Source organism: Neolamprologus brichardi, chromosome 7 (genome assembly GCF_056152115.1).
Source record: "Neolamprologus brichardi isolate AB-2024 chromosome 7, ASM5615211v1, whole genome shotgun sequence".
In the NCBI taxonomy this organism is placed as follows: domain Eukaryota; kingdom Metazoa; phylum Chordata; class Actinopteri; order Cichliformes; family Cichlidae; genus Neolamprologus; species Neolamprologus brichardi.
Genome location: NC_142110.1, coordinates 18,056,722 through 18,082,683, shown reverse-complemented (window position 1 = coordinate 18,082,683; position 25,962 = coordinate 18,056,722). Strand labels below are relative to the sequence as shown.

General features: G+C 39.4%; 1 protein-coding gene and 1 long non-coding RNA gene across 3 annotated transcripts in view; one reads left to right on the top strand and one right to left on the bottom strand.

The window, feature by feature from the left end:
* LOC102796410 (A disintegrin and metalloproteinase with thrombospondin motifs 20) overlaps window positions 1-24,143 on the top strand; it is an 81,159-nt gene extending 57,016 nt beyond the window's left edge. Inside the window, exons 26-39 of the mRNA XM_087843260.1 lie at window positions 101-370; window positions 1,413-1,574; window positions 1,780-1,956; window positions 12,319-12,486; window positions 16,307-16,480; window positions 17,314-17,484; window positions 18,028-18,228; window positions 18,400-18,529; window positions 19,162-19,256; window positions 19,359-19,453; window positions 19,556-19,689; window positions 20,952-21,043; window positions 21,160-21,264; window positions 21,533-24,143. Coding sequence (XP_087699386.1) covers window positions 101-370; window positions 1,413-1,574; window positions 1,780-1,956; window positions 12,319-12,486; window positions 16,307-16,480; window positions 17,314-17,484; window positions 18,028-18,228; window positions 18,400-18,529; window positions 19,162-19,256; window positions 19,359-19,453; window positions 19,556-19,689; window positions 20,952-21,043; window positions 21,160-21,264; window positions 21,533-21,622 — 2,064 coding nt within the window. The 3' untranslated portion in view covers window positions 21,623-24,143. The remainder of the gene's footprint in view (window positions 1-100; window positions 371-1,412; window positions 1,575-1,779; window positions 1,957-12,318; window positions 12,487-16,306; window positions 16,481-17,313; window positions 17,485-18,027; window positions 18,229-18,399; window positions 18,530-19,161; window positions 19,257-19,358; window positions 19,454-19,555; window positions 19,690-20,951; window positions 21,044-21,159; window positions 21,265-21,532) is intronic.
* On the bottom strand, window positions 7,725-10,900 carry LOC102796209 (uncharacterized). 2 transcript variants are annotated; one of them, XR_015719249.1, is made up of 4 exons: window positions 10,630-10,900; window positions 9,716-9,769; window positions 8,324-8,754; window positions 7,835-7,852 (listed from the first exon to the last, which is right to left on the bottom strand). It is a non-coding gene; the product is annotated as an uncharacterized LOC102796209 (long non-coding RNA). The 2 variants fall into 2 exon arrangements; XR_004844092.2 differs by having other exon boundaries at window positions 7,725-8,754.
* Window positions 24,144-25,962: the final 1,819 nt, after the last annotated feature.

Below are 25,962 nucleotides of genomic sequence, written 5' to 3'. Positions count from 1 at the left end.
ATGCAGTAGATTTTCTTTTTTCCAAGCATTTTCTTCTCATTAAAAATTACAGCTCTTCTATTTCACCTTTGTTTAAAACTCTTTGGCTCTCTTCCCACAGTGTTCAGTGACTTGTGGTGTAGGAAGAGCCACCAGACAAGTGGTTTGCTCCAACTACCCCCAGCCAGTGGACCAGTCTTTCTGTGACCCGGATGAGAGGCCCGTGACAGAACAGGAGTGTACTGCTGCACCCTGTCCTTCTGTTTACCACCGCCAACGCATTAATGACCAGCCCTACGAATATCCTCAGGATCCAGGACATCACCCAGGGCACAGCAGCTGGAATGTGCCTTCAGCAGACAACCAATGGAGGACTGGACCTTGGGGCGCAGTATGTTCAGCATGAGATAGTTGAAGAAATAACAGGGTTATATTTATATATTTTGTCAAGGTTCCTTTTAATGCATTTGGAGGGTTATTAATGTCTTTTTTTTTACGTACAGCAAAAGTAAGCTTTCATATTAATGTAGAACCAGCAGTGTATATACAGGCCATGCCTATATAACATGTTGTTGAGAGACCTTTTTGTGTGTGTGTGTAAACACATTCTTGCGAACACATCTAGGAGTGAGGTAACAGATGTTTTCATTTCCCAGGGCAGAAGGCCATACATGGTAAAGGACTTTATGGACAGCTTAAAAGAAATACTGAAGGCTGCAGTGTATACATAGCAAATGTCATATTTCATGTCAGTGTCAGTGACTGGTATTTAGCAATACCAAAAAAACAATATGGTATCAAAAGTGTTGTTTTCGATGGTCCTATTAACAGATTCAAAAGGTAGTGCCTTGATTCCTTGGCTGAAATTAGTTCAGCATGAACAAATCCAAATAGTTTGAGGCAGTTGAGGCTCTTAATATACTTGGCTTTAAATCGCGTTGGCCCAAATTCAGATAGAATGCCATGTTTCATTTCTTCTTTTAATCCTTTTAACCTTGTTTGGTAGTTTTATGTCTGCATAGTGTTTGCATGTGTGGAGGAAGGTCAGTGTAGGTGTGGTTGTCCCTGTTGGTAGTAGTGTTATTGTTAATGTTATATAAAAAGAGCTTTTTACATGCATTTGGCATGAAGTTGTTTCCAACCAGTTATCAGTGTGAAACCAAGTGCAGTGTTATATATGGGTCACTTTTACTCAGATAGTGGCATTATGTATGTACTCTTACACTTCATAAATAATGGGTGCGGTGGAGACTGAAAGTTCGGAGTTTCTTCTTTAGACTCATGTAAACATGATACTGCTGCAAATAGATTCTATAACGAGACTTTACATTTGTTTTATGTTAGATGTCAATTCAAGAGCTTGGTAGTCCAATCATTTTGAATTAATCATAATCATTGTCTGAATATAATTGCATATTTTGTGTGCTCTCCAGTGTTCCAGCACCTGTGCAGGAGGCTTCCAAAGGCGGGTGGTTGTTTGTCAGGATGCTGATGGACGCAGCAACAACTACTGTGATGAGAGGGTTAAACCTGCTGAGTCCAAGAACTGTGATTCTGGGCCCTGTCCTCTGTGGAACTACGGTGTTTGGGGAGAGGTGAGACCATATTTATAGTTAGAAGTGCAGTTCGCTCATCTCTTTTGTTTTCCATCGACCATTTATGCGATCCCCATTTGTGTTTGTGTATTTTTTATCACACAAACAGGGAATTGGTCTAAAAATCTGGTAGTCATGTCTCCGTAAGTCAAAGCAAACTGATCTGGAATCTGAAAAACAACATTTTGTTTGCTGTTCCTCTCAGTGTACCCAAACTTGTGGTGGAGGAAGGAGAACTCGCCTGGTGGTATGTCAAAGGCCCAATGGACAGAGGCTCAATGACTACAACTGTGACATCCTAGACAAGCCACCTGATATGGAGCAGTGCAACTTGCAGTCCTGCCCAGGCTCTGCCTCTTGGCACCGTGACCCATGGAAGCCGGTATGATAGTACTAACTAATTTACCTTCAGTGCTTATTCTTCCTCAAGAGAGGTGTGTGCTGCATTTACTTCAGATCTGCGTTCTCAGTGTGTTTTCAGCCTGAAACTATCAAAGGTTCTGAAGCAAGAGCTGGGTTATCTCGCACCACTGTTGCCTACCCAGCTCGAGCCCACCCAGATGGGCCCTGCAGTGGCATGGGGCTGATTACAACTTTAAAAAAAAGAAAAGAGGAAAAACATACCCAAAACAATGCTGCTCCACTTAGGGAATCATTCAAAACACATGGATCCCATTTATGAGCCAAGGCTCCAAATTAAAACATATAAATCAGGACAGTGCTGTCTAACAATGCCATATATTTCTAACTCCAGAAAATATTTATTTTATACATGAGGCGTGAAGTAAATGATTTATGTTGTTATTGCTGTCTTCACCCTGTGCCCAAAGTACACAAGTGTATATTTGTGTATAAGAGTTAATATTATGACCTTTATTGAACAGCAACAACAACGACTATCAGTGCATTTTGTATATGTATTTTTGTACAGTATGATGATATTTTGCAAGTAGCTGGTTATATTTAATATTTCGCTGGTGCTCTTGGTCAAACCTCTCTTGTCTCTCAATGAATAATGACATTTTGTACAGAGGAAAATATTTTCCATCATTTCTTTTGACTTACATTTTAATGCATCTCTGTTGGTTTAAACTGAAAATATATGCAGTAATGTTTAAGGGAAAAAAGAGAATTTCACAAAAAGACGTAAAAAGTCATTTTGAAATTATATTTAAAACCTAAAATTAAAATGCAAAGTTATTCAACAAGAGGCATTATAGTAAAGGTCGTTTAATATATGATGTAATGAACGTCACACGGGAGAATTCCATACTTTCCAACAGCTTTCAAAGACGTGTCCCAGTTCTCACTGTGTATACTTCATCTTCCAGTTAGAAGGGGATACGTCATCATAATAAGGTGCTAATAACTTAATTTTAAATATTGATGACTTATCGGCATTGTGAAGATTGAATTTTTATCATATTTCCAGGCTTAGAAATAACTTATTTATTCTGTTTCTGGTTGATAGCATCAGTTCAGCTTAGTCAGTGTGCAGTAAATCAAAACCATTGAGAAGTTCATTATTATTGTTGATCAAAGAAAGCACGCAGATACCTCCTTTGTGTAAAATTACAGTCGATTGTTGTTGTTTCTCTTTCATCCTTTGGCCAGTTTTATTTCTGAAGGATTTCGTTCAAATGAATCATATTTATTTGTTTACAGTGTATTATTAATTGTTGCAGCTTTAATATTTTGTTGCAGTTTAGACTTGTGTAATGCTTCACTTGAATTATTTGACATTTTTCACACGTCCGCCAAATAATTCTGCATTTGGAGGGTTATTAATGTCTTTTTTTTTTTACGTACAAAAAAAGTAAGCAAAGTATGCTTTGGTCTTTGCATTCACTCTGCTACACTGAGAGGCAACAAGTTCAAAGAGCCACATCATTTCCAAATTCGGCTGTCAGGTGAAAAGTATGTTATGTATTAGTATGAAGACTAAATATTATTTCAGAAATATGTTTGCTGCTCTTATTGTTCTAATCTTTAAAGAGCAACTAAACACCCGAACCTTGAAGCCATTTTTTCTTTAACATTTCATCTTTCGTTAGTAATGTTGAAGTGAAGGCGTGTTTGTGTCATTACAGGTGCAACTAGGCACACATTCAACCTTAATATGGATGAAAGACTTGAAATGTTTAACTCAGTAAAAGACAGCTCTTCAGTCAAGTATTAGTAACGTAAACTGTGAACACTTTGTAACTTATCCAGGTAAACACAGTGCATTTGCCATATACAGTCTGAGTATGTGTTGGACTTACACACTGTGCAGGGATCGAATCTATATTTGCAAAGTCAGGCTTCCACTAATGCTTAATTACCAGTTATACACTGTGACATGTGTAAATCCTCCGAGTTACATTTGGATTAAGCCAACAAAAAATTATCATGACAAATATTTCAGGTGAAGTGTTGCAGCTTGGTCTCTGTTTATGTTGGTATCCTTCCCAGTGGAGTAGGATCGCAGTCTGCCTCTTTTTGTGTTTTGTTTGGGTTTTTTTGCTTCTCTTCCTGCGTATTTGTGTGACGGCTTTCCACTACAACCGAGACTCCTCACCCATGGCAGTTTCCCTCCCAGTCGTTTTATTAAACTCTGTGGTGCAAAGTTGCACAAACCCAAAGGGCCAACTCTGCTTTATTTTGCATATTTTGGTACGTTGTTGTTCTTGTTGCTATTTATTTCATTCACATGCGAAATATATAAATATGTTAAATTAGCTGTTTCCAACTGTAAAGAACATTAAAGAAACATAACTGTGAAATTTGTGTTGTTTCTCACTGTAATGTTTTATTGACAAACAAACAACAACAAAAAATAACACTGGACTTGAAGAATGTCATAAAGCCAAAATGTTGCACAAGGAACAGCAAGACAGAAAAAAACACGTTGCTTTGCAAGGGGTAAGGTAAATAGCAACTGACTTTAAAAAGAGTTTGTTTTCATGTGCACTGACTTTTTATATACAGTACATTTATATGCTCTACATACTGTGTACATGCAATACACATACAGTTTATGTACAAAGTTAACATACAGCACCCCATAGAAAAGATGTGATCTGTGGGCCATTAGGGGTATTTTGGTATTTGACCCTCAATTTGACTTTACTGTTTTGTTTTTCAGTAATCCTTTAAATAATTTAATCTTTGGGGGGAAAACTTAAACTTTGCTTCTATAGTATCTATAGTGTTTCACATACCTTGGCACATTACAGTGTAATAACACTCCAGGCCCTTTCCCTTTTATGTGTTTTAACATTTTCTTCTCTAATCTCTTTGGAGAAAAACATGCAGAGTCCAAATTAAACCTTAGCGCTTGGTGGTACATCTGTTTACCATTGTATTAATAGTGCTCTCTGTAATGCATTTGGCTGGAGACAGTGTAATGTTATCTTTTTTCTTTTTTAAACCGCAACAATAATTGGTATTAATTTTTTCTGGCAAGTCTTGTTTAGTTTTTGGAGAAAGGAGTAGAAATTCTGAAAAAAAAAAACCCAAACACTGTTTGCAAAATGCAGGCAATTATAATCTTTGAAGTATTGTCAAACTCTATATTTAAATTAGTATTTCAACAAAGGCTACAAATAACCTACAATATGCCAGAATTACTTCTTTCTTTAAAAGTAAATGATTATTTTAACTATTGACCTACAAAGCACCAAAGTACACAACACAATAATCACCGAGTCTTTTTCTATTCAAAATTACAATTATCTATTCGTCTTCTGTAATGCATAAACTGTTATATAATTTAGGAATTCACAATGATTTGAGAGACTCAAAACGTACTTATTGTTCATACAAACAAACCTTTTTTTGTTCAGGTGAAATAGGAGATGCTTAGAGGCCAGATAGAGATCAAGCAGCATGGTGGGGAGGTGGGGGGCAGGCAGTTGTTTTAATTAACATTTCCAATATTGCTCATGGCTTTGGATTTATCTTACCTTATGTAAAAGCATCTTACCTTTGTAGTATATACCAAATCTTTTTTTTTAAATAATTTTAAACCATCAGTTTTATACATATCAGTTTGGAGCAGTAGTGTATATGTTAGTTGTTATATGTTACATCATAAATCAAATATATTCAAACGTATCCCACCTTTTTTTCTGTGAAAACATTTCATAAGAGACTGTATTATTAAAATCCTTATAATCTTGCGGAGACACCCTTAAATGCCATCCATTTTAATCAAGCCCTCTCAATATATTTAAACCAGACAACAATCCTGGAAATAAACCTGAGTACATACTACCATCTTGGAAATATTCATAAATGAGCTCTGCCTCTCTCGCTCTCTGCCTCTCAATTTATAAAATGTTTACACCCTTAAACTGACTTTTCAAAACTCACCTTTTCAGATTGGAACTTAATCTCAGACACTAATCTTGCTTGTTGTGCCCTTGATTTCATTTTTGTTTTCCTTTTTGGCACCTTCTACATATTAAAAAACATATCTTGATAAATTAAACTGTTTACTTGCTTCTTCACTGACTGACTGACTGACTTAGGTGTCTTTCCATCAATCTGTTGTAAGTAACCAGAAAGGTCTGACTGGTCAGTTACTGTCAAAGTCATATTCATTTTCCCAATACACGCCATCAGAGAGTATTTTAAAAAGAGAAAAAGACACAAAACAATTACCACATTTATTGCACAGGTTCCAGATTATAGGCACACAGTTCAACATAAACCTTTAGGAACGTAAATATCATTAGCTAATGGTAATTACCTTAAAAGCAATCTTAATGTCAGCTGGGTGTAAGGACCAGTGATACGGCTGTGTTGCACCACTTATGTGATTTATGCCTGTTTGTTGTTAACAAAAACATACCACTTCCCGTCGAGTGTGGGTTTCCCATGGAGGGGGGATCACAGTAAAGCGTCTGCACGCTAATCATGCTGCTTCAAATGAAATCCACATGTAGAGCATTGACATACTTGACTCCAGTTTGAGGGCAACAGGGGGGAAACATCAAACCTGTCACTTTGGGGGCAGTTGTTTGTGACATCATCAGCCTTGTGATTCCTTATGCTGCCCGCGTGCTAGTTGAGTTTAGGTTATTAGAGCAGCGGCTTCCTGGTGCTTCTCACCAGAACAATCATTGCTGTGTGTGCTAAATTGGTATCTGAGAAAAGATTTTAACATAAAGGATCAATCACTGGGGCTTACACATTTTGGCAAACCGCTAAGATTTAGGTGGCACTGATGCTGTGAGATGATATCAGAAGATATCTTTGCAGGTTGCTGCACAAGTATCGTCATGATCTAGTTTAGTTTAATGAGTAGTTAGGAGAAGTCTATTAATGCCGTTCCTGCTCCTGATGAAGCACAGTGAGTGTGTGAAAGCTACTGAAAGAAAATAAAGTGCCCATTTAGTGAGCGTAGCTGTTGTGGGTGATCCAGCTTGGGAGCTGATGCAGTGAGATGAACAGAGAGGAGACAGGGATTGAAGGTCTCTGGAAGCATTTAATTTGGTCTTCTCCGGGCTGGCTGAATGGCAGAGAACATGATCGTGTTTTCACACAGGTACAAAACATCTGCTTTTTCTCAGTCCTTTAAGGGAAGCACTGTGAAGTGTTTTTAAACCCACAGGAGTTACTTCATAGACTCCACTTACATGAAAAGTCCTCTCACATGAGGCTACCACCACAGACTTAATGGGGCCTGTTCATGTTTGGGCATGTCGATGCTATCAAGCGATGAAGTGAAATGGAGCTGTTTCCCCTCTTGTGGGTGCGATAATGATTGATACTGTGTTCTAGCTCAGTTTCAGTAACAGAGCGAATAGCGCTTTGTTTCAACTTTTAGCTAAAATAAAAACCTAAATATGTTTTTGATCAGACTCTACTGTAAGTGCTGTATCACCACCTGGTAGTTCTGTTTCTTTTATAAAGGATGTTAATTCCACCTCACCACATGACCCCTGCATGATGCATTTGGATTGACTGAGGAACTCTGAGACCTGACTATTATCTGTTCTGTGTTATTGTTGTTATTTATTTTCTGTCTTGATTCCTATTGTATTTTTCCTCTGGTGGAAAAAATTTTCCTTTGCTAAGAATTGATACCATCCTTGGACTTGGCTAAAATGAGGTACAGTGTTGGAGAGCTACAAAACAAAAAGAAAATGATGGTGAAAGAGAGAAAAACAATTTATAAGGTAAACAAGGTAATCTCCACATAAAGGCTAAAAACATAACTGGATACCACTTTGAAAATGTGTATTAAGTGTAAGATTCCTTTGCATCAGTTCCTTGTACATTTCTTTTTCCTAGAAAAAAATGGAAAGGTTCAGATCTTTCTCTTCTCTGAGCTTTTCCATACGTTGCTGTTTGTAAAAAGAAAAGCAGCTGCGTAACATTTAGCAGGAAGAGGAAGTTTGACTTGGCTGCCCCGTGTCACAGGTCACTACTTTATGACTTGTAACTGATCTGCTGTTTGAGTTTTTCCAAGTTGTGCCATCAAGAATTTGCTTTATTCTTATGTTTATATGACTACTCTTCATTTTTGGCTGTGTTCATTATAGCGCTCATTGCAGGATGTTTAACAAGCTCATTGAGAAATGTCTCGGAGGAATCTTTAGAGTTGGAAAAATTGACTGGATAGTCCATTTTTTTCCTTATGTCACTTGTTATATTCTATCTGAGCGGTGTTGACTTGAAAAGCAAACTGTGTTGGAGACTGTTGTACATGCCGCTCAACCTGCTGTTTATTTAACACTTTATGGCAAGTTCATACTTACACGTTTAGGTCAGAATGTGCTTAGTTTTAGCCATTTGGAAGTTCAATGTGGATCTTGCGTCAAAACGCCTGTGAAAAACTGGATAGACAGAAATTATTTCCACATTATAAAGTCAACTGCATCCATGAATGAATAATATGGCAAAATCAACTTCACTTGTTAGGTCAATATATTGAACTGCATCCTCATCTTCATATACTGTATGTGCATTGTCATTGTTCTTATTTCAAAGCATCTTATAAACTTGGTTGGAGTTGGATATTCAGTATAAATCAAGGAAACTAGGATGAAGAAATCTGATTGGGTGTTTTAGCCTGTTGGATAGAAAAGATCTATGACTCTTGACATTCTTTTGCCCCATGACGCCACTCTTTCCAGCTGTTCCCATGTTGATAACATGTGTTGTTTTGGCTTCTGTCTCTGAAACCTCCCTGCAAAACAAGACCATGAACAGAAAAGCCTGAATGTTCTGTGACACCACGTCTTCCTCTTCTCCTTATCTGAACTTGATGTGCTCCGCTGCATGCCAAGAACATAGTTACTCAAGACATGTCGCTATGTCAACTATGTCAGCGTTTGGTTAGTTCCCACCTATTAAAAGGATCCTACCAGATTAAGACTCTGCTGGGTTAGCATGGTTAATCAGGACAAGTCAACTTTGCTCAACTGAGTGATACTTTATCACTCAGCCTTGACAACATGTGCTTGAGAGTATGATTCCACACTCTGTTCTTCCTCCAGGTCAGCACTGAGCTCCTTTGAAGACTGTATGCGACTACAGTTTGCCATATGCTTGGTATTACCATCCCCTTGCATTGCGAGCATGCTGCAATGTGATTGGAATGCAACCATGGTCCTCACATTTTAAGATGTGTACTCAGTTAGAACCACTTACTGTAGTCAATATACAACACCATAATTGTCCCTGCTCCTCTATTAGGATTTATATCTACATTTTTAAACGCGAAAGATATACTTTATTGCCCTATGATCCAGTTTGGTTTAATTAAAAAAAAGCTACTATGATGATATATTACACTAAGAAAAAAGCTGAAATTCTGGGATAAACCAGCATGCAGATGGATTTAGAAGGAGGTACATAATATTTTTCAGTTCCAACATAAAACAAACCGGAATTCTGCTTTTATCGCCAAACAAAACCTCTTCATCTCATAATTATAGTTCAAGCAGCAGTAAATGTTTGCTGCTTAAGGCCATGATGACAAACTAGTCTGTCTGAGCGAGGTGGTTACTTGGTTTTGTGGAATTTTCTTTCCTGTCTGCAAGGTACTGCAAGGTCATATCCATTTATTAGCAGTGTGACACATTTTTAAACTACAGTCAAGGTTCCCTGGGGCATTTTAACAATTTCCATGTGTTCTGTTGGCTTACCTGTTTAGATTAAAGCAGTGGGTTGGGTCATCTCGAGGTTTCTGCCTGCCAGTCCTAGACAAAGGCATTGGTGCACAAAAAGGTATCTGATATCAGTTTGATTATCCAGTTGGAGCATCCATATGAGATCATAGTGTTCACTTAATCAAAATCAGAGGTCTGTATTTCGTAGTTTTGTAGCATGCAAAAAAGGAGAAAATGGCATGAATTAGCTGGGTTTGGTTTAGCACTCAATTATGCGATTTGTGGTAGAACTGTGAATCTTGATCAACTCAAAAAGGCTGCTTTAGAGCCACTAAGCAAAATAATGAAAAGCTGCCTCTTTGTTACATGTGGCTGTAAATATTAATTATGTCTTCCTCTGGAGACGTTTTGTTCTGCATGGGGAAAAAAAGAAAACTTGTTTAACAAAAGTTGTTTTCTTTGGCTGATTTCCAACTGCCAAATCTAAAGCTGTTGAGTCGTTCCATTTTAGAGTAATCCACATCGTGCCTAAATCAACCTCACTGGATTACAGTGGGCTTAGCCCGCCAAATCATCTGAAATTAATTGCTGGGACAACGTGGGAGGGCAAATCTATCTCAAGAGGGTTTAATTTCCCTCCCGTGTGACCTGTTGATTTATACGTTTTTCCCAAGGAACTGTGAACCTGTATTCAAAACACTGCTACACCTTAGCGCACCTGAATAGTACTAGAAGTCCAACACAACTAATAAAACATACAGTACATACGTGGAAGTTCATATGAAGCTATTTTTCATTAGTAAAATGCACTAAAAACTAACATAAGTATGTGTGTTGATCAATTTTCCACCAAGGAAATAAAAAAACAGACATATTTTAAGTTTGACACTGTACAAATGCAGGACATAAAAGACAAGCAGCAGGCTGAATGATGGGGAAAATGGTCTTACCTGAGTGGGTGCTGGTGAGTGAAGCAACCCAGCTGTAGATCGCTGAATCAGAGGTCCCTGAGTCCTTGCCCTCCTCTTGCTCTCAGAGGTGAAACTGTCTTCTGGTCCCACGCGCTGTGCCAGCTCTCTGTGCTCTGTGTTATCGGCCGTGATTAAGTAATGGCTGACAGATGAGGCTGGCAGGGTTGCGGGAGGAGCGCGATGCCATATAATGTCTTTTCTCCCACTGTTAAAACACAGATACAGTTCAGCTGGGGGAGCACAGCTCGTATGGCTGTGATTTCCTTTTTTTCCCTACCCCTTTTTTTTGCCTTTCTCTTTCTTCCTGCTTCTTTTACAAGAATGAGGAGGGGCCAGCCCCACTCCTCATTCCCCCCCCCCCCCCCCCCCTCCAACTTGTTTGCCTCTCTCTGCTCTTGTCTGAGGTAAAGGAGAGTTCTGTTTTGCTTTTTGAGTGAGCGTGCAGCAGGTATGTGAATCTGCCGTGCTTGGGGACTAGTCACTCAGGCTCTGGCCCTCGGCTTTGATGTCGTCTGTCAGCTGAGCGGGCCCTGTGTTTAAAATGCCTTGATAATTACAATGTGTATGATGCGTGTGTGTGCAGTGTCAACCGCTACCCGCACCATACTTACCAAGAAAAGGCAGGATGAGGTGGCTTTGTTGAAAGGCTTTGAATGGAGCATATGATTATTAGATTGTTTAAACAGGAAACCATTCCTCTACCTCCCAGAATGTGAAGAAAAACACAAACTCCACATCTGCAAAGCCCATAGGTCACCACCTCTGAGTTATGCAATAATCTGAGATCATAATTAGAGGACAGTAGAATATAATGCTCAGGCAAAATCTCATCTGGTATATTCGATTCTAGCATCTCATTTATTCAGAGTGGCTTTGTATACAGGCACTCACTCAGCAAGCAGAAATAGGCACCCTAATTGCTTTCTGTAACATCTCAGGCAAAGGCCATTACAGATCTTTTTATTGGTGTGTCTGGTTTTTATTCTTCATGCCTTTTTTTTGTCTCCTCTTGCCTCATTGTCTAGATTTCCTGAAGTGTATCTAAGTTCCTTATTGGTGCCAGATGAATGTCTTGCGTGTGCATCTACGGTGTGCTTTGCATTGCATCCCTTGTCCCTCCTTCCCGTGCCTCTGCTGCTCTAAAAGCATTCCCTGTGTTTACAGGTTCAATTGTTTCACTGTATTCCATCAGCATTGCTGTTTTAAAGGTTTTTCGTCGCCATTTTGGGTTGTTTATTTAAATTTGTTTTGGAGTGTGTGTTCAGTCGGCCTTTAGGTGTTGAGTCAAAGGGGTGTTCTTCTGTTGAGCCCTTAAGTTCTGCATTAAATGCGATTGTTTATGCATATTGATCTGAGGCCATGTTCACATTTTGATGGGTTAATTCATCCACGATACAAGAGAGCCTATGAATGAGATTTCTGGTTAACAGAATGTGGTTGCCTTAAATAAATCAATCTCTTCTGGTTTTCAGTGTGGTAACTTGTGCTTAACAACTTTATTTTCAGTTGACTTACTTTTCGAAGAACTTCTGTACAGAAATGTTTATATGGTGCAATCATAAGCATGAGCTCTAATCGAGCTATGAGTTGGACTTTACTGTGTTTCACTAAACTTTGTGTTGTTCTCTATCCAACACCCATCCCCCTTCCCTGCAATTTCCTCCCTAGTGTTCAGTAAGCTGTGGCAGAGGGACCAAACAGCGGGATGTAGTCTGTGTATATCAGAACCAAACCAAAATAGAAGAGAAGCACTGCAGTCATCTGCCCCGGCCTCGGACACAGAAGGCCTGTCGGGCTCGAGTATGCCCCAGTTGGAAAGCTAACAGATGGAGGGAGGTATGTTTGTTCTTCTTGCTATCTTCTGGGGATTAGATAATAACCAAAAGTCTCAGAGAGGCCATGCTGTGAGTAACTGCAGCTGAGGCACAAACACAAACTCTTTCTAGAGATTGCAGATGTAGGACATGTACACACAGAGCACCTGTCCAATCACCGCTCAGTTTGCTCTTTTTGAAGATTTATGTGTCATTCCCAAAAGTGTAAACTAAACTCTAAAGGCCAAGACGGTTTATGTACAGTACTGTGCGAAATTCTAACAAGCTTCAGAGTCAATAATTGTGTGATGACCACCTTTATTCCTCAACACAGCCTGAACTCTCTTAGGCAGCTTTCTTGTAATTTGTTTAAGAAGTCTTCAGGAATAGTTCTCAGGCTTCTTTAATGACATTCAAAGCTCTTTTTTGGATGTTGGCTGGATTTGGTTCCATTTTCTGTCAAGATTATCCCACACTGCTTGAATAATGTTGAGGTCCAGAATCTGGGGAGGCCAATCTATAACCGATAGCGTTCCAAATGTGCTTGTACTGCACTGGCAGTGTGATTGGGATCCTTGTGATACTGAGAAATGAAGCCAGTGCAGTACTACTGGATGCTTTGCACATGGCGTTGTTTTTGTTTATGCCTGATATGTCATCTTTTGCCCTCCACTTGTCAACTTTCCTCAGTTTTCTTTAAGACACATTGGACAGCATACCAAGATATGTCAAAGTTTGAGTTAATAGCTCTAAAGATGCAATTTCAAATTGGTTCTTAGTTTAAGTTAGGTGCCTTTTTATTCTTGATCTGTTCATAGGTCAGTGTTAAATGGTTCAATAAACAAAAAAGAAATACTCTATAAATGGTCAGGTACAAGGACTGGACTAAAGTGCAAAAAGCGGTTAATGTCAATAGAAAAACTTTGAAAGAAATTCAGAGAGCCTGAAGAACTCTTGCTCAAGACCACTTTAAAAATGACAAGAAAGTCTGGCTTCTTGGAAGCAAAATGTAAAGAAATGATGACTGACACGAGACTTTTGTGCACTACTATAGCACACTCAGTGTAACATTTGTGTTTGTGGTTTCAAATATTCAGGGAACATTTTAAAATCCTATCTTAGAGTACAGTTCTTCTATGAAAGCTTTTTGTCAGACCACACACTGACCATGTGAATGTGAATCTGTCAAAATGAAAAGTGATAAATGTGGCAGCTGATGCAGCCAAGTTTGTGGTGCATGCACATGCAAACAGGGTGGGAACGGGATAAATATCTGAATTACAGGAGGTTTCTGTACTAATTGGTGACTTGGACACTGAATACTTTCATAGCAGTTCATGAAAAGCCTCTCATGCCTGCCGGAAAGTATAAAATGTAAATGTAAAATCCCCAAAGGTCCTGCAAGGCTTACATTTGCTCCCCCTTCACAAGACTCCTGCCACTCCCCACTCTTTGAGCCTTTCCTCCTCCCCTCTCACTTTTTCTCTCGCTGGTGTCTGGAAGCAATCATCTTCCTCCACATACCACCAGCAACCATGAAATCCTCAACTAGAGCATAAAGACATGTTTTATATCTTAAAGTCCGTGCATGTGACAACTTTGAAACCTCAGCACCCAGTGCCTGAGTTATTCCGAAGCTACCCAGCACTCTCGGTCACCTCTGACTGCGAATGTAATAGACAATATATTAGGGGAGCTGGGGGGAGGAGGGGGTGCTTCCCATTGGGAATTGGTTTGGTTTTCAAGGACAAAATTCTCTCCACTTGCTATTCGAAATACCATGTTACACATGTTTATTGTAAAGTGAAGTTGAAAGGATGATTCAGAGTCTTATTTATTTGGTTATCTTATTTTGAGTTTGGATTTTAGTTGCATGTTTCTCACAAATTATTGAATTACTTTGTTTTATTAAAATGAAGGTGAATGATTTTGTTTATATGTTAAAATCTATGTTTGCTTTAAAAAATGATAAAGAACAAGTTTTGTTTAATTCCACTATACGAAGCTTGAAAGTACAGGAAATAATGCCTTTTTAAATGAAATGAGCTGACCCTTTAAACTGCTTACTAAACACTGTGATTAAAGAGTGCACACTTTTTAAAGCTGGGTTCTGCTGTATCACTTAACAGCAACTAGAATCACTTGAACAGCAGGTTCTATTTTCATGCTTGATGCAAGTTTTTTTGTTGTTGTTTTTGCTTTTTAAAGGCATATTTTGATCTGAAGGTCAGATTTCCTGCAGTGCTTTTTGTTCTTTCTCCAAACTCAAAGAGTTGAACCTTCACATCCAAGGATAAACTCTGCAACGATAACAGAAGTTGCAGCAAAGAAAAGAACGCCATGAATTGATCTGGAATTTTCAGGGATTTGATACTTTCTGGATCGTACGCTGATTTTTATGAATGTGTAATGTGTGGCAGGCAAGCTGAGAAATCAGTGTGGTCAGCTGAAATCTTACAGAGCGCTACCTTAGTATGCAGGCATGCTTCTCAAAGAACATCAAAGAGATGTCTGAGATAGATCTTTGATCCCAGATATACAGCTCACAGAATAGGAACAAACCCATTTCTGGATTCATGAAGTGCATTGAACCGGAGCATCAAAGCAGCATATCTTAACTCGGCAGACCAAACAAACGTTATAAAAATATCGCCTATGAAACTTAGGAGAGGAAAACCAACAGAATTATAACACATATTTTCTTAGCATATTTGTTAGAATGGTAGTATGCAATACATAAGCATCTCAGAAAATAAGGGCAAATTCAATAAACTATTATCTTGTAATTGCCCCTTGTAGTGGCTGCTGCTGAGCAGACATTATATAGTCTTAGTTTAACCCTGGAGAACCCATGGGGTCAAATTTGACCCCATGGTTTCCCTAGAAAACCAATGGGGTCGGCTCTGACCCCATGGGTTCTCCAGGGTTAAATTGGTGAGTCTGTGATTTAGAGATTTATGAAGCATCATAAACACATGGTCCTAAAATGCAACTCAGCTGTCAGTTCTTACTACTGACCCCCGCTACTCCTAAATAGTGACTTGTTCTAAACCGTACTCATGCACAATTTTAAGTCTAAATTCCAGGGCAACATACCTCCAATGACAAAGTCAAGGTTAATAACAAAATGTGTTGTACAGCATTTTTCTCATATCAAGGAAATTGGATTTAATGTGTAAAATCAGTGTGTCTGTGTAGGTCCTCAGTCATCCAGGTCATGGTAGTCTTAAGAGTTTGAAAAACCAAGAAAAGGAGCACACACATGTAAAGAAATCTCTTAGAACATATGGTTGACCCAACTGGACTTTCATCAAATCAGAGGACTCTTTGAAATCTTTACCCTCCACTCACATCTTGCCTCAGATCTCTCGCGTGATAGAATAGGGCAAGGTCACACAGTGGATTCACCCGTAACCCCCTGTGATGTAATGACCCCTTTTATCAGACTTTGGCTCATCTGATGATACACAGGAACAATAGTGGGTCAGCGACCCTCAGCACCACCTCCGAAGTGGTCAGCTCCCACTAGCGGTTAAATGCTTGGAACTCTCCACCATTTGTTTTAAGAACCAAAGAAGCCTCTTGGAAGAGAGGCGAAACATCTTTACAGACTTAAAGAAGTTCAGTCGCCTTCTTTTTTAAGCTTTTAAGACCGTGTCATCAGCTTAGTGCCCCTTTAAGGTCAGCTCTACAACAGAAATGAGTAAGAAAAGCCACAAAAACACATACTTTGTATTTATAGCCTTATTGCTGCTGGAGAAAAATAAGTTTCCTTTAGAGTCATTTCCCACTTCTTGCCATGTTTTTGAAATGAGATGTGTGTTTTGTGTGTGTTTTACTAGTGTTCGGTCACCTGTGGGGTCGGAGTTCAGAAACGCGATGTCTACTGCAGGCTAAAAGGTACGGGACGAGTCCTCGATGACCTGTGTGACGCTCGCGCGCGTCCTCCTACTGCGCGGCCGTGCCAAACTGCAGAGTGCACACACTACACTTGGGTCGCTGATGAATGGAAAGAAGTAAGTAACTTGTTTATTCTCTTTCCTCCTATCTGTGACGACGTATTTCCTTTGCTCACTCTCCAAGTGTGAAACAGATGTTCAGATGTTTAAGCATCTTATTAAAGCTTTTATTGGCTGCAATCTCCACTTTGTCGCTAACTCTCTCTCTCTGCACCATTAGATGGGCATCCTGCATACACCCTTTATCTGTCGTGAGGGCTTTAGTGTTAACCATCGCAACTAAATATGATACAAATCAATGATATCCAAACTTCAGAGTACTGATGGCCATCGCCCCTTCTGTGCTACTGAACGGCACTGCTCTGTGTCACGCAAGCAGACTGTTTTCTTCCTGGCTCATCTTTCTTTAATGCGATGTGCTTTGTCCTCAAAGCGAGGCGTTAAAAAAAGGGACATCCTGTAGGGACATAGCACTGCTTGAATCTTTGCAGTGTTTAGATCTCTGTCTGTACTGCCGCAAAAACTTTGAACCTTCTTTCTCTCACAGTTTGCCCCTGAAATCCTCTCCGTTCTTATAAAATATAAAGAAAGTGAAAAGAAAAACACACAAATTTTCGAATCCTGATCCATTTTATGACTTTTAAGCCATTACTGAAGGGAAATCTGTTTTAACTTTTATCTTTAACACTAACATTGTCAAGAGCACATGTTTGGCATTGTGTTACTGTTCCAGTTGTTACACAACACTCGCTTTCCTCCATTTGTGTAAAGGTTTAATAGGGATGTGCATTTATTATGCTAAAGGGATTTCCAGGAGTCTTAGAGTTGATTTAGTTGCTGAAACCACAATCAATCTCACATCCCTGTGTGTGATTTTTTTTTTTTATCAGTGTAATGCAACATGCGGAGAAGGCGTGAGAAGCAGGAAAGTGGTGTGCATGGATCCAGGAATGACACCTGCTCAGGGTGATTACTGTGATCCATTAGCCCGACCTCCATTGCTCCAGCCCTGCAAAGAAGCTCCTTGTCACTACATGTGGATAACAGGAGACTGGTCAATGGTAAGAACACGAGAAATATAAGGAATAAGTTTCAGTATTGGGTTCAAATAATTCATAATTTTTCTAAAATGGAAAGAAATAATTTAGTGCTTAAGACTGAAGGAACTTTGTTTCATCTTTTTCTTTTTTCAAACAACTGTCTGAACCCAAAAGGTGTTAACTTAAAAATGAGATAAAAAGGAGAAACTGTGTCTATTTAGAGCTGTCTTCTTGTTTCTCACATACAAATATTCTAATAGTCATAGGGAGATCTGCTGTGTATGTACTAAAACAGCTGACAAGATGCTGCTGCAAATTGTTCATTAAATAAAACACGAAAATGTTTGACATCTTCTGCTAATTTAATTTTCGTCGTAATCAACTAATTGCTTCAAAACATCTGCATTTCAGTAGAATCAGCCTCATTAAAATGGAGAAGGCTTTAAAATGAGCAAGGTCATCAATTCTCATCAGCAGTACCAATGAGGCCCCGTTCTACTGCACAAAAGCTTCTTCTAAAGCCAAAGCTTTTAACCCACTGTGTGTATTTTTCGTGTGGCTTAGTGCTCTGCCAGCTGCGGTGTTGGCTACCAGCAGCGTATTGTCTCCTGCTCCCTGATGCCCACCTCTCCCGCTCAGGGTGTGTACACTCAGTCCTCCTTTGCCAGCATAAATTGTCCTGAGCCTCGCCCTCCTGGCACCCGGCCGTGCCTCCTCACGGAATGCCCTCACATGTCCTACTGGAAAGTTGGCCCGTGGAGCAAGGTGAGTCAGAAGAGGCTTGTTAGAGAGCAAGAAATCCTCCTCAGCTAATCACAGTTTTAACAATACATTTTGATGACTTGTGGATTTTAATGAATCTCATTTGTGGATTTGGACTGGAGCCTTTTTGACTTTTAGAGGGAATGAGTTTGTGTATGTGCGTGTTTTTACCAGTGCTCGCAGACCTGTGGAGCAGGAGTGATGGAGCGCAGAGTGGAGTGCGTGACCTCAAAAGGCCAAACATCCAAACTCTGTCGTCTGTCAGAGAGACCTGAGTCTCAGGCTGCGTGTCAGGAAAGAGAATGTGAGTGGTAAAATGGAATGTAATGGTCACTGTCGGTGCTTTATGTTGAAACAACCATCTCTGATTCTAAAAACTCTGTGTTTTGCTTTGTTTTTACACAATAAACTACTTAAAGCCTCTTGGAGTGATCACTTAGTGGAACAATAAACAGACAGTCAGCAGTTTTCTGCAAATTGTGCAGTCTGTCAGAATGCCTCAAGGGCTTCAGCTGAGCCAGGCATTATTGTGGATTTGGAAAGTGCTGTAAAACAGCAAGCCAAAGTTCGCAGGGTTAATCATTCCTGCCTTAGATTCTGCCAAGTCAGGCACTGATGAAATTGAAAGGATATACTGGACAGTCAGTTCTCTGGTCAAGTATTAATCTTGACTAGCAAATCAGCTCAATATAAGCTCTGCAACACAAACAAGACAATTACAACACCTCAAGCTTGGGAAGAATAGATCCAAGTCACAATCCGCTTTAGGGAGAAGTGCTTAGTTTTTTTTAGCTTTCAAAATTTTTATGCTATTTGCTGACAAAAGATTTCTGTACTAACTTTTAAAATGAGATGGCTAAATACTCCAGCTTTTAAAAGCTGTCGACAGCTCCCACTGTTGCACTGAAAGCTCTTCTTCCTCACTCCCTCTCCCAGGCCAGTTGTTCAGTACGTGCCGAGAGGTCCAGATGAGACAGGGCGTGAGGATAGATGGCGAATACTATCTCAAAGTCAAATCCCGGATCCTACAGGTTTGTATGTTCTGCCAGAATTACTCCGGCACACGTCATGATTCAAGCAGCAGCAGCAAAGTCGTGGGATCTCATCCTTTACCTCAACATGTTTGCTCTTAGATTTACTGTGCTGAGATGCAGACTGATTTCCCCAAGGAGTATGTGACATTGCGCAGCGGTCAGACCGATAACTACTCCGAGGTGTATGGCCACAGGTGCGTATGATGTGGAGATGACTCGCTGTATGGTTATGCAATGTGTGAAATATGGTTATTGTGCTGTTTGCACTCAGTTCCCATATTTCTTTAAACGCACAGGCTGCTGAACCCATTTCAATGCCCGTATAACGGCAGCCGAAAACAGGACTGTGAGTGTAGGAACGACTACTCAGCAGCGGGATACACACTCTTCCACAAAGTTCGTCTGGACCTAAACTCCCTGAGGATAACGAGTGAGTAATTACTTCATGATTGCCTTACGCCGCGCACTGTATCGAGACCACACATGGGTGTTTTTTTAACCCTCACACGCCTCGCTCCAAAGCGCTAATGCCCCATCCAGAACCCAGTCCAAAGGAAAGTAAGCCTTACCCCACGCTCTCTCCTCCCAAATCAAAATAATGAGATTTCAGCACTGTGTGTTCGTGTCCCTGGAGAGGACTTGAAACCGTGCCCGTCAGCACTCATCCATCCTTTTGCATCAGAAATAAAACATGTCCTCACGCTTGCATGCAAGCAATCATACAATTACAATGTGCACACATGCACATCTTCAGGCCATATTCCTCTGCTCATTATTCCACTCGGCTCCACCTGCCCTATTTTGTCCAAGTATGCTTTTGATTACATAAAACAATGTAGATTACTGTGCTGGTTTTTTTGTTTTTCTTTTGTCTTTGCATGTGTGTGGGTGTGTGTTAGTGCGTGTTTTATTATATTCTCAGGGCCCAAAAGCTGAGACACAATTATACTTGTGGCTTCAGGCAGATTTGTTGGAACCAAATTGCAGGACTGTACAAGTTTGAGTGGCTTTTTGATCGCTAAACATTAGCTACTAGGTTAAGTTTAGAATTAGGTTATGGTGAGAATAAAGGTAATGGGTAGGATTAGATGTTCCGCTTTTAATTAGCTTTAGGAATATCTAAGGAAAGGCGTTATGGCCATAAAAATAGGTAAACACAAGATGTGTCTGCATGAGTTTGCATGCTTGAGAAGCTGGATTAGTACCTATGCTATCATCCTCCCGTCTCCTTCATCTCATCTGGGTCCTTACAGCACATGTTCCCACACCCAGTCTGCGCAGCACTCATTTAGTTTTCAGGTGGCTTAAAGAGAGCCGAGGAGAAATAATGAGTTAAAGATGAGGGGCAGAATATGAAGAGGTGCTAATGTGGTGTGCCTTTTGCAATATTGTAAACGTTACTTGCATGCAGTCAAACAGTATTTGAATTTCAGTAAACAATTAGAAAATGTAACATAAAGATTTCTTATAGGTAAATGTGTTTTAAAAAGTAGGATTTTGCTAATTTTGCTTTAGATTTAAGCAAATTCACAATTGGAGAAAAAATGTTGAAACTTCCAGAAAGTAAAATCTTAGTTGTTGATACTCTACAGCCATGTGGTTACCGTCCTTTGCACAGATGTTTTCAGTCAATTTTTTTCTGCTTGTGGTCGCTGTGACTCTAAATCAGTGTCTTTGGTATCTGTTTACCAGTCACAGACCTCCGGTTTTCCCAGACACCTCTTGGTCAACCAGTGCCCTTTGCTACAGCGGGGGATTGTTATAGTGCAGCCAAATGTCCACAGGTTTGTGAAAAAAAAAAGAAAGACAGTTTTGCTTCTTTGGTTGTGTGTTTTATATTCTTTTACCTTACCTGTTAGAGAACTTCTATGAAATAAATCTGTCTCTTTTGTGTTTTCAGGGCCAGTTTAGCATCAATCTAATTGGCACTGGCTTCAAAGTGGCTCAGGCCACCAAGTGGACATCTCAGGGCAACTATGTTTCAGTCAAAGTCCACAGATCGGAGGTAAAAACAAAACGTTCTGAGTGAACTCCTATAATGCTTGCCTTTAGTGTGGGTCATGCGGGGCAGATTTCAAGTAATGGATCACTGTTTTCATTTTGCTGGGGTGGACTGAGCCTCATGCTGGATCACTCCAGTTGTGGTGTGAGACTGTAGTGCTGAAATGTCATCAATGTGATTCACTGAGCAGGAATCCCTTCATGACATTTATGAAGATTTCATTCTCTGCCCTTTGCCCACTTTTTCCTCTCTCATTTGTCTCTGTCTGTAGGATGGGACAAGAATCTACGGCCGCTGTGGTGGTTTCTGTGGGAAGTGCATTCCCCAGGCTCACAACGGCCTACTTCTTCAAGTCCACTGAGAGCTGTGCAGAGACCAAACCACCTAAATCTGTCTGGAATAAGATACTGGCAATAAGAGAGATTTGATCCTGCAGTCATCTGTGAGTGTCAGAGGGGGACCATTTAACAATTATTATCCCACAGTAATATCCTCAATTCCCAAACGGCAGCTAGAACAGACAGGACGCTATATATAGTGCAGTGCTACAGGGCCACCATCAGGTACTTCACCCAAACTACTAACACTTAAGAGGAGTCAGCAGTTGTGCAGACGTTGTCATGCACTCATGTGCTTTGGAGACTAAATTATTTTGCATGACGCAAATTGATTTTTTTGTATCGTAACACGGGATACAGGACTGAAAACACTGGGAAAACAAATACAAAGACAGGAGGAAAAGAAAAATCCTCCTGACTGATAAGGAACTTTTTCCAAACTTAGAAAGACACAAAACACTTGGGCTCTGATCCAACTGATATGGTGGTCAGCAAGATAGTATAAAAGGAGACATGCTGTCCTTGCAATCCTACTGTGGTTAAAAAAAAGGTCTATACGCAGGCTATGGAAGAGTATATAAGGGATAGTTGTGTTATTTTTCTACATTGTGACAGATTAAGAAAAAATGGCTACAGGAACTAGCTGCTTTGGTATATATATGAGAGGATTACAAATCTTGTTCTCAGCAACAGATGAGCAGGAATGATTCCCATATGGAAAAGAAATGGAACAAAAGTAGTTCAGGTTCCTGTTTAAACTTATGTCTCATCCTGGGATTTACTCAGGAGGTGACCCCTTTTCCCATTTGCGTTTTCACTTGCAACACAATAATGAGAATAACGTATGAATCAAATAACCATTATTTTTTAACCTGAAAAATGTGAAAGGGGCCACTTGCATGAGTAATGACATAGTTTGAGACGTACAAACATTTACGGTCGGTGGAATGAGAAATTCTCATGCTTTTTTTGTTTTTGTGGCTCAAGACTCTGAAACGTATCAGCATGCAACTACGTACTGATGTCCTTCCAGACCTGTCTCATGTCAGAGGTCAAACGTTAGGAGAACATCAGGAGCCTTTAGAATAACTACAGATAACGTTTTGTTTTAGTTGTCGTGTACTTTGTGAGTCTGTCTGCTGTCATCTGTTGTCAGGTATTTTTAACAAAACTACTGAAACCCACAAAGACAGTCCACCGACTGACACCGAGGCACGACTGTCAGAGTAAACACTAGTGCTGTGAGGAAATAGCTGAACTATTTCCATATTTCCTGGTGTTGAAGTACATTTTTTTTCCGTTTCGTGCGTGTGCGTGCATGTGTGTTTCATAGTTAGATTGTTATTGGTGTTTCTCTTTGTCACACGAGTTCTCATCTGTTACACCTTGCCACAGTATCAGGTGTGTGTATGCGTGCGCGTCTCACCTCACACCCTCCGTTGGGCCTACTGTAGGTGCCTGCAAAACCCTACCTCTCATAGACATCCATACTCGGTTGAGATATGTGTTGTAATATATTTATGTTTGAACATATTTATTCTGCATTGACTTGTAGATATGTTCTGTATGACGGTACAATGACTACTACCAACAGAGAAGCCATTGTCTGATATGTTTTGTCCGTTGTCTGCTGAAATAGGTATTAGCCTACTATTTGTAGCATATAACCACTAATCTTGAATGAGGATCTTTTAAAAGGTGCTTTTGAACTGGAATTACCTCTAATCTTGAGAAGGAAAATACTGGCTTTGGGAATAACACTCGATAGGGCAGAGATTCAACTCTTTCTAGCGGACTCCCTAGGATCTCCTTATAGCCTGTTGTGGTCCTTTTATGAACACAGCTAATGTTTTAGATGCAAGATTGCCCGATAAAACAGACCAGCGACTGTGCGAAGGACTCTCCCATTGAGCAATACTTACTGTAACGCATCATATCCAGCTTTTACCATGACCGCAATTACAACTATCAACCAACTGAACACGCGGATTCGCTAATGTTAAGCTTTAACCAAAGTTAGGCAGTAGATGCAGACTGTTTTTTTCCCCTCTCAGACAATGCCGCTTCTTTTGATTTAAAGAATGGCTAAAAATAATAAAAGTCAGTGAGCAGCTAGAAAACCTTTGGCTGTCATTCATTTTATGATGGTCAATTGTGCTATGAGGTCTGTATCAGAAATTTAAAGAATACTTGATGCACTGTGTGCTGTCAGTTTTGTAGAAATGTAATCCTGTTTTCGTTTTGTTTTTTGTAATAACCATTAAGATTTGTAACTTATGATATATGTGTATTTGTAATATTCATACTTGAATTGCAAACTGTGTGCTAAAATATTGAATGGGCATTGGTACTGAGTAGAGAAACAGTGTGCTTGTTTGCCATGCTTTATCCAAAGATGTTTAAAAGAATCCTATGTACCTACAGTATGTATGCAGCCTGTATAAAAGAAACAAATGATTTTGGTGCTATACTAATTGTACTATTACTTGTATGTCTTGCTACTACACTAATGTTAAAGAATAAGTAAGAATAAAACTTGCTTTCCAACAGACTCGTTGATGAACAAAGTGATGGTGTGGTTCTTTATATTTGCAATTTTCAGTTTTGATACTTTGCTATTTTCTTGCTGTTTTTAGAAAGTTGGATACCAACTCCCTTTACGTTAAAACACGTGACGTTAAACTGCTAGGAGGGTCAGATCTGGGTCTCTCACATCAAGGCTCAATGCAGTTTAAAAATATTGATTTTAAAAAGTATAAAATCCCAAATCACAATCTATAAATATCTATACTGTAACACTATTACTAGTTAAAACTAAAATACTAAATACTAGTTTTGTATTTTGTTTATCTATTTCTTTGGGACTTTTTATCCATGAATTTCTAATCATGCAAGTTGCAAAACAATTTTTAACCAAACTAAGTTGACAAAATCATTTCAATTGGTTTTCATTTTTGCAAAGTCTACTTTTTATGTTTATTTTAGTGAACTAAAACAATACGCAACATAATTTATATAAATAATCCTTCAAACAGATCAAGTCATTGCCCTGTTTTCTAATGTAATCATGTGCACATAGATTTAAACTCAAAATCTAAGGTCAAACTCCATATACATTATGTATGCAGCAACGTAAATATATTAAATGAAATATTACATGGCTGTATGAAGTCACTTAAAGCATGGGCCCTTCTTATCACTACAGCAGTTTCTGTCTGCCACAGAGTCAGCTGGATTCTGAAGAAGGGCAGCAGGTCAGCTCTGGCTGGGTGCTTTGCTCACCACATTGTGGCTCCATGTGGATTCACTTAGTGATGCAGACTGCTTTTCCACAACATGACTTTCAAGAGTTCAGTTCCACTTAAGAGACATATAAACAGAGCAAATACCTTATAAAAACCAGTCCTCACTAATATATATATGTATTCTTGAGATCTAGAAACACCTAAAGCTGTCAACTACAGAGTGAATCATCAAAGCTGTGTCAAAATCCAGGAATGAGGTAAGTTTCATGTAAACCCCAGAAAGAAGTGGAAAAGTTCCTTTTCAGGGAATTATGTCACCAAATTCCCTTGGTAATAAAGGTGCAGGTACTTCAGGAAAAAGTGGAGTGCTTATATATAAGCCACTTTTCTAGGGCTCATTGCACCAAGATAGCTTTGTACATTAAATGAAAACAGATACTGCAGTGCCTCAAGAGCTGCTTTGATTTCTTGCCAAAAGCCTGCTTTGGTTCCTAAAATCTAATCTAAGGATTTGGAATAGTCCTGAAGCACAACAACAACTCCCTTCAAGAGCAGTTTTCCAGTGAAATCAAGCTTTGATGAGGTCCTTTCAGACTTCCCAGGCTGTGGATGTTGGGAAACAACTCCTCTTGCCTTAATGTTTTCATAAACCAGATATCGCTAATGATGGAGTTGAAAAACACAAACCTGTGCAGAGAATCCTCATAAAAAGTGCTAATGATTGATGTTGACCACGGCGCACAGTCTGCTTTGAGGTAACGGCACAGACATTCTGGTACAATCTACAGCTGCAACCTGCTCTAAGGGGCATATGCCAGAAGTAACTATGAAAAATAAGAATAAATCTGTAATAAAAACTTAATGTCAAATGTTTGTTTTATGTGTACTGTATGCCTCATAGTACATTTTGCTCATAAAAGTGAGTACTTTTGCATTACTCTCATACTGATTAAGTAAACGTTAAAGATGAAATAGTTATTGGTACAATAACCCCATTGTTGAATAAATCATAATATAACTTATATGGTCCTTATAATACTTGTTATTATTATTAGGAGTGACACTCCTGCCAGCTAAGAACAGGAAACTTTCAAACAGGTTCACCAAAATTGAACCGT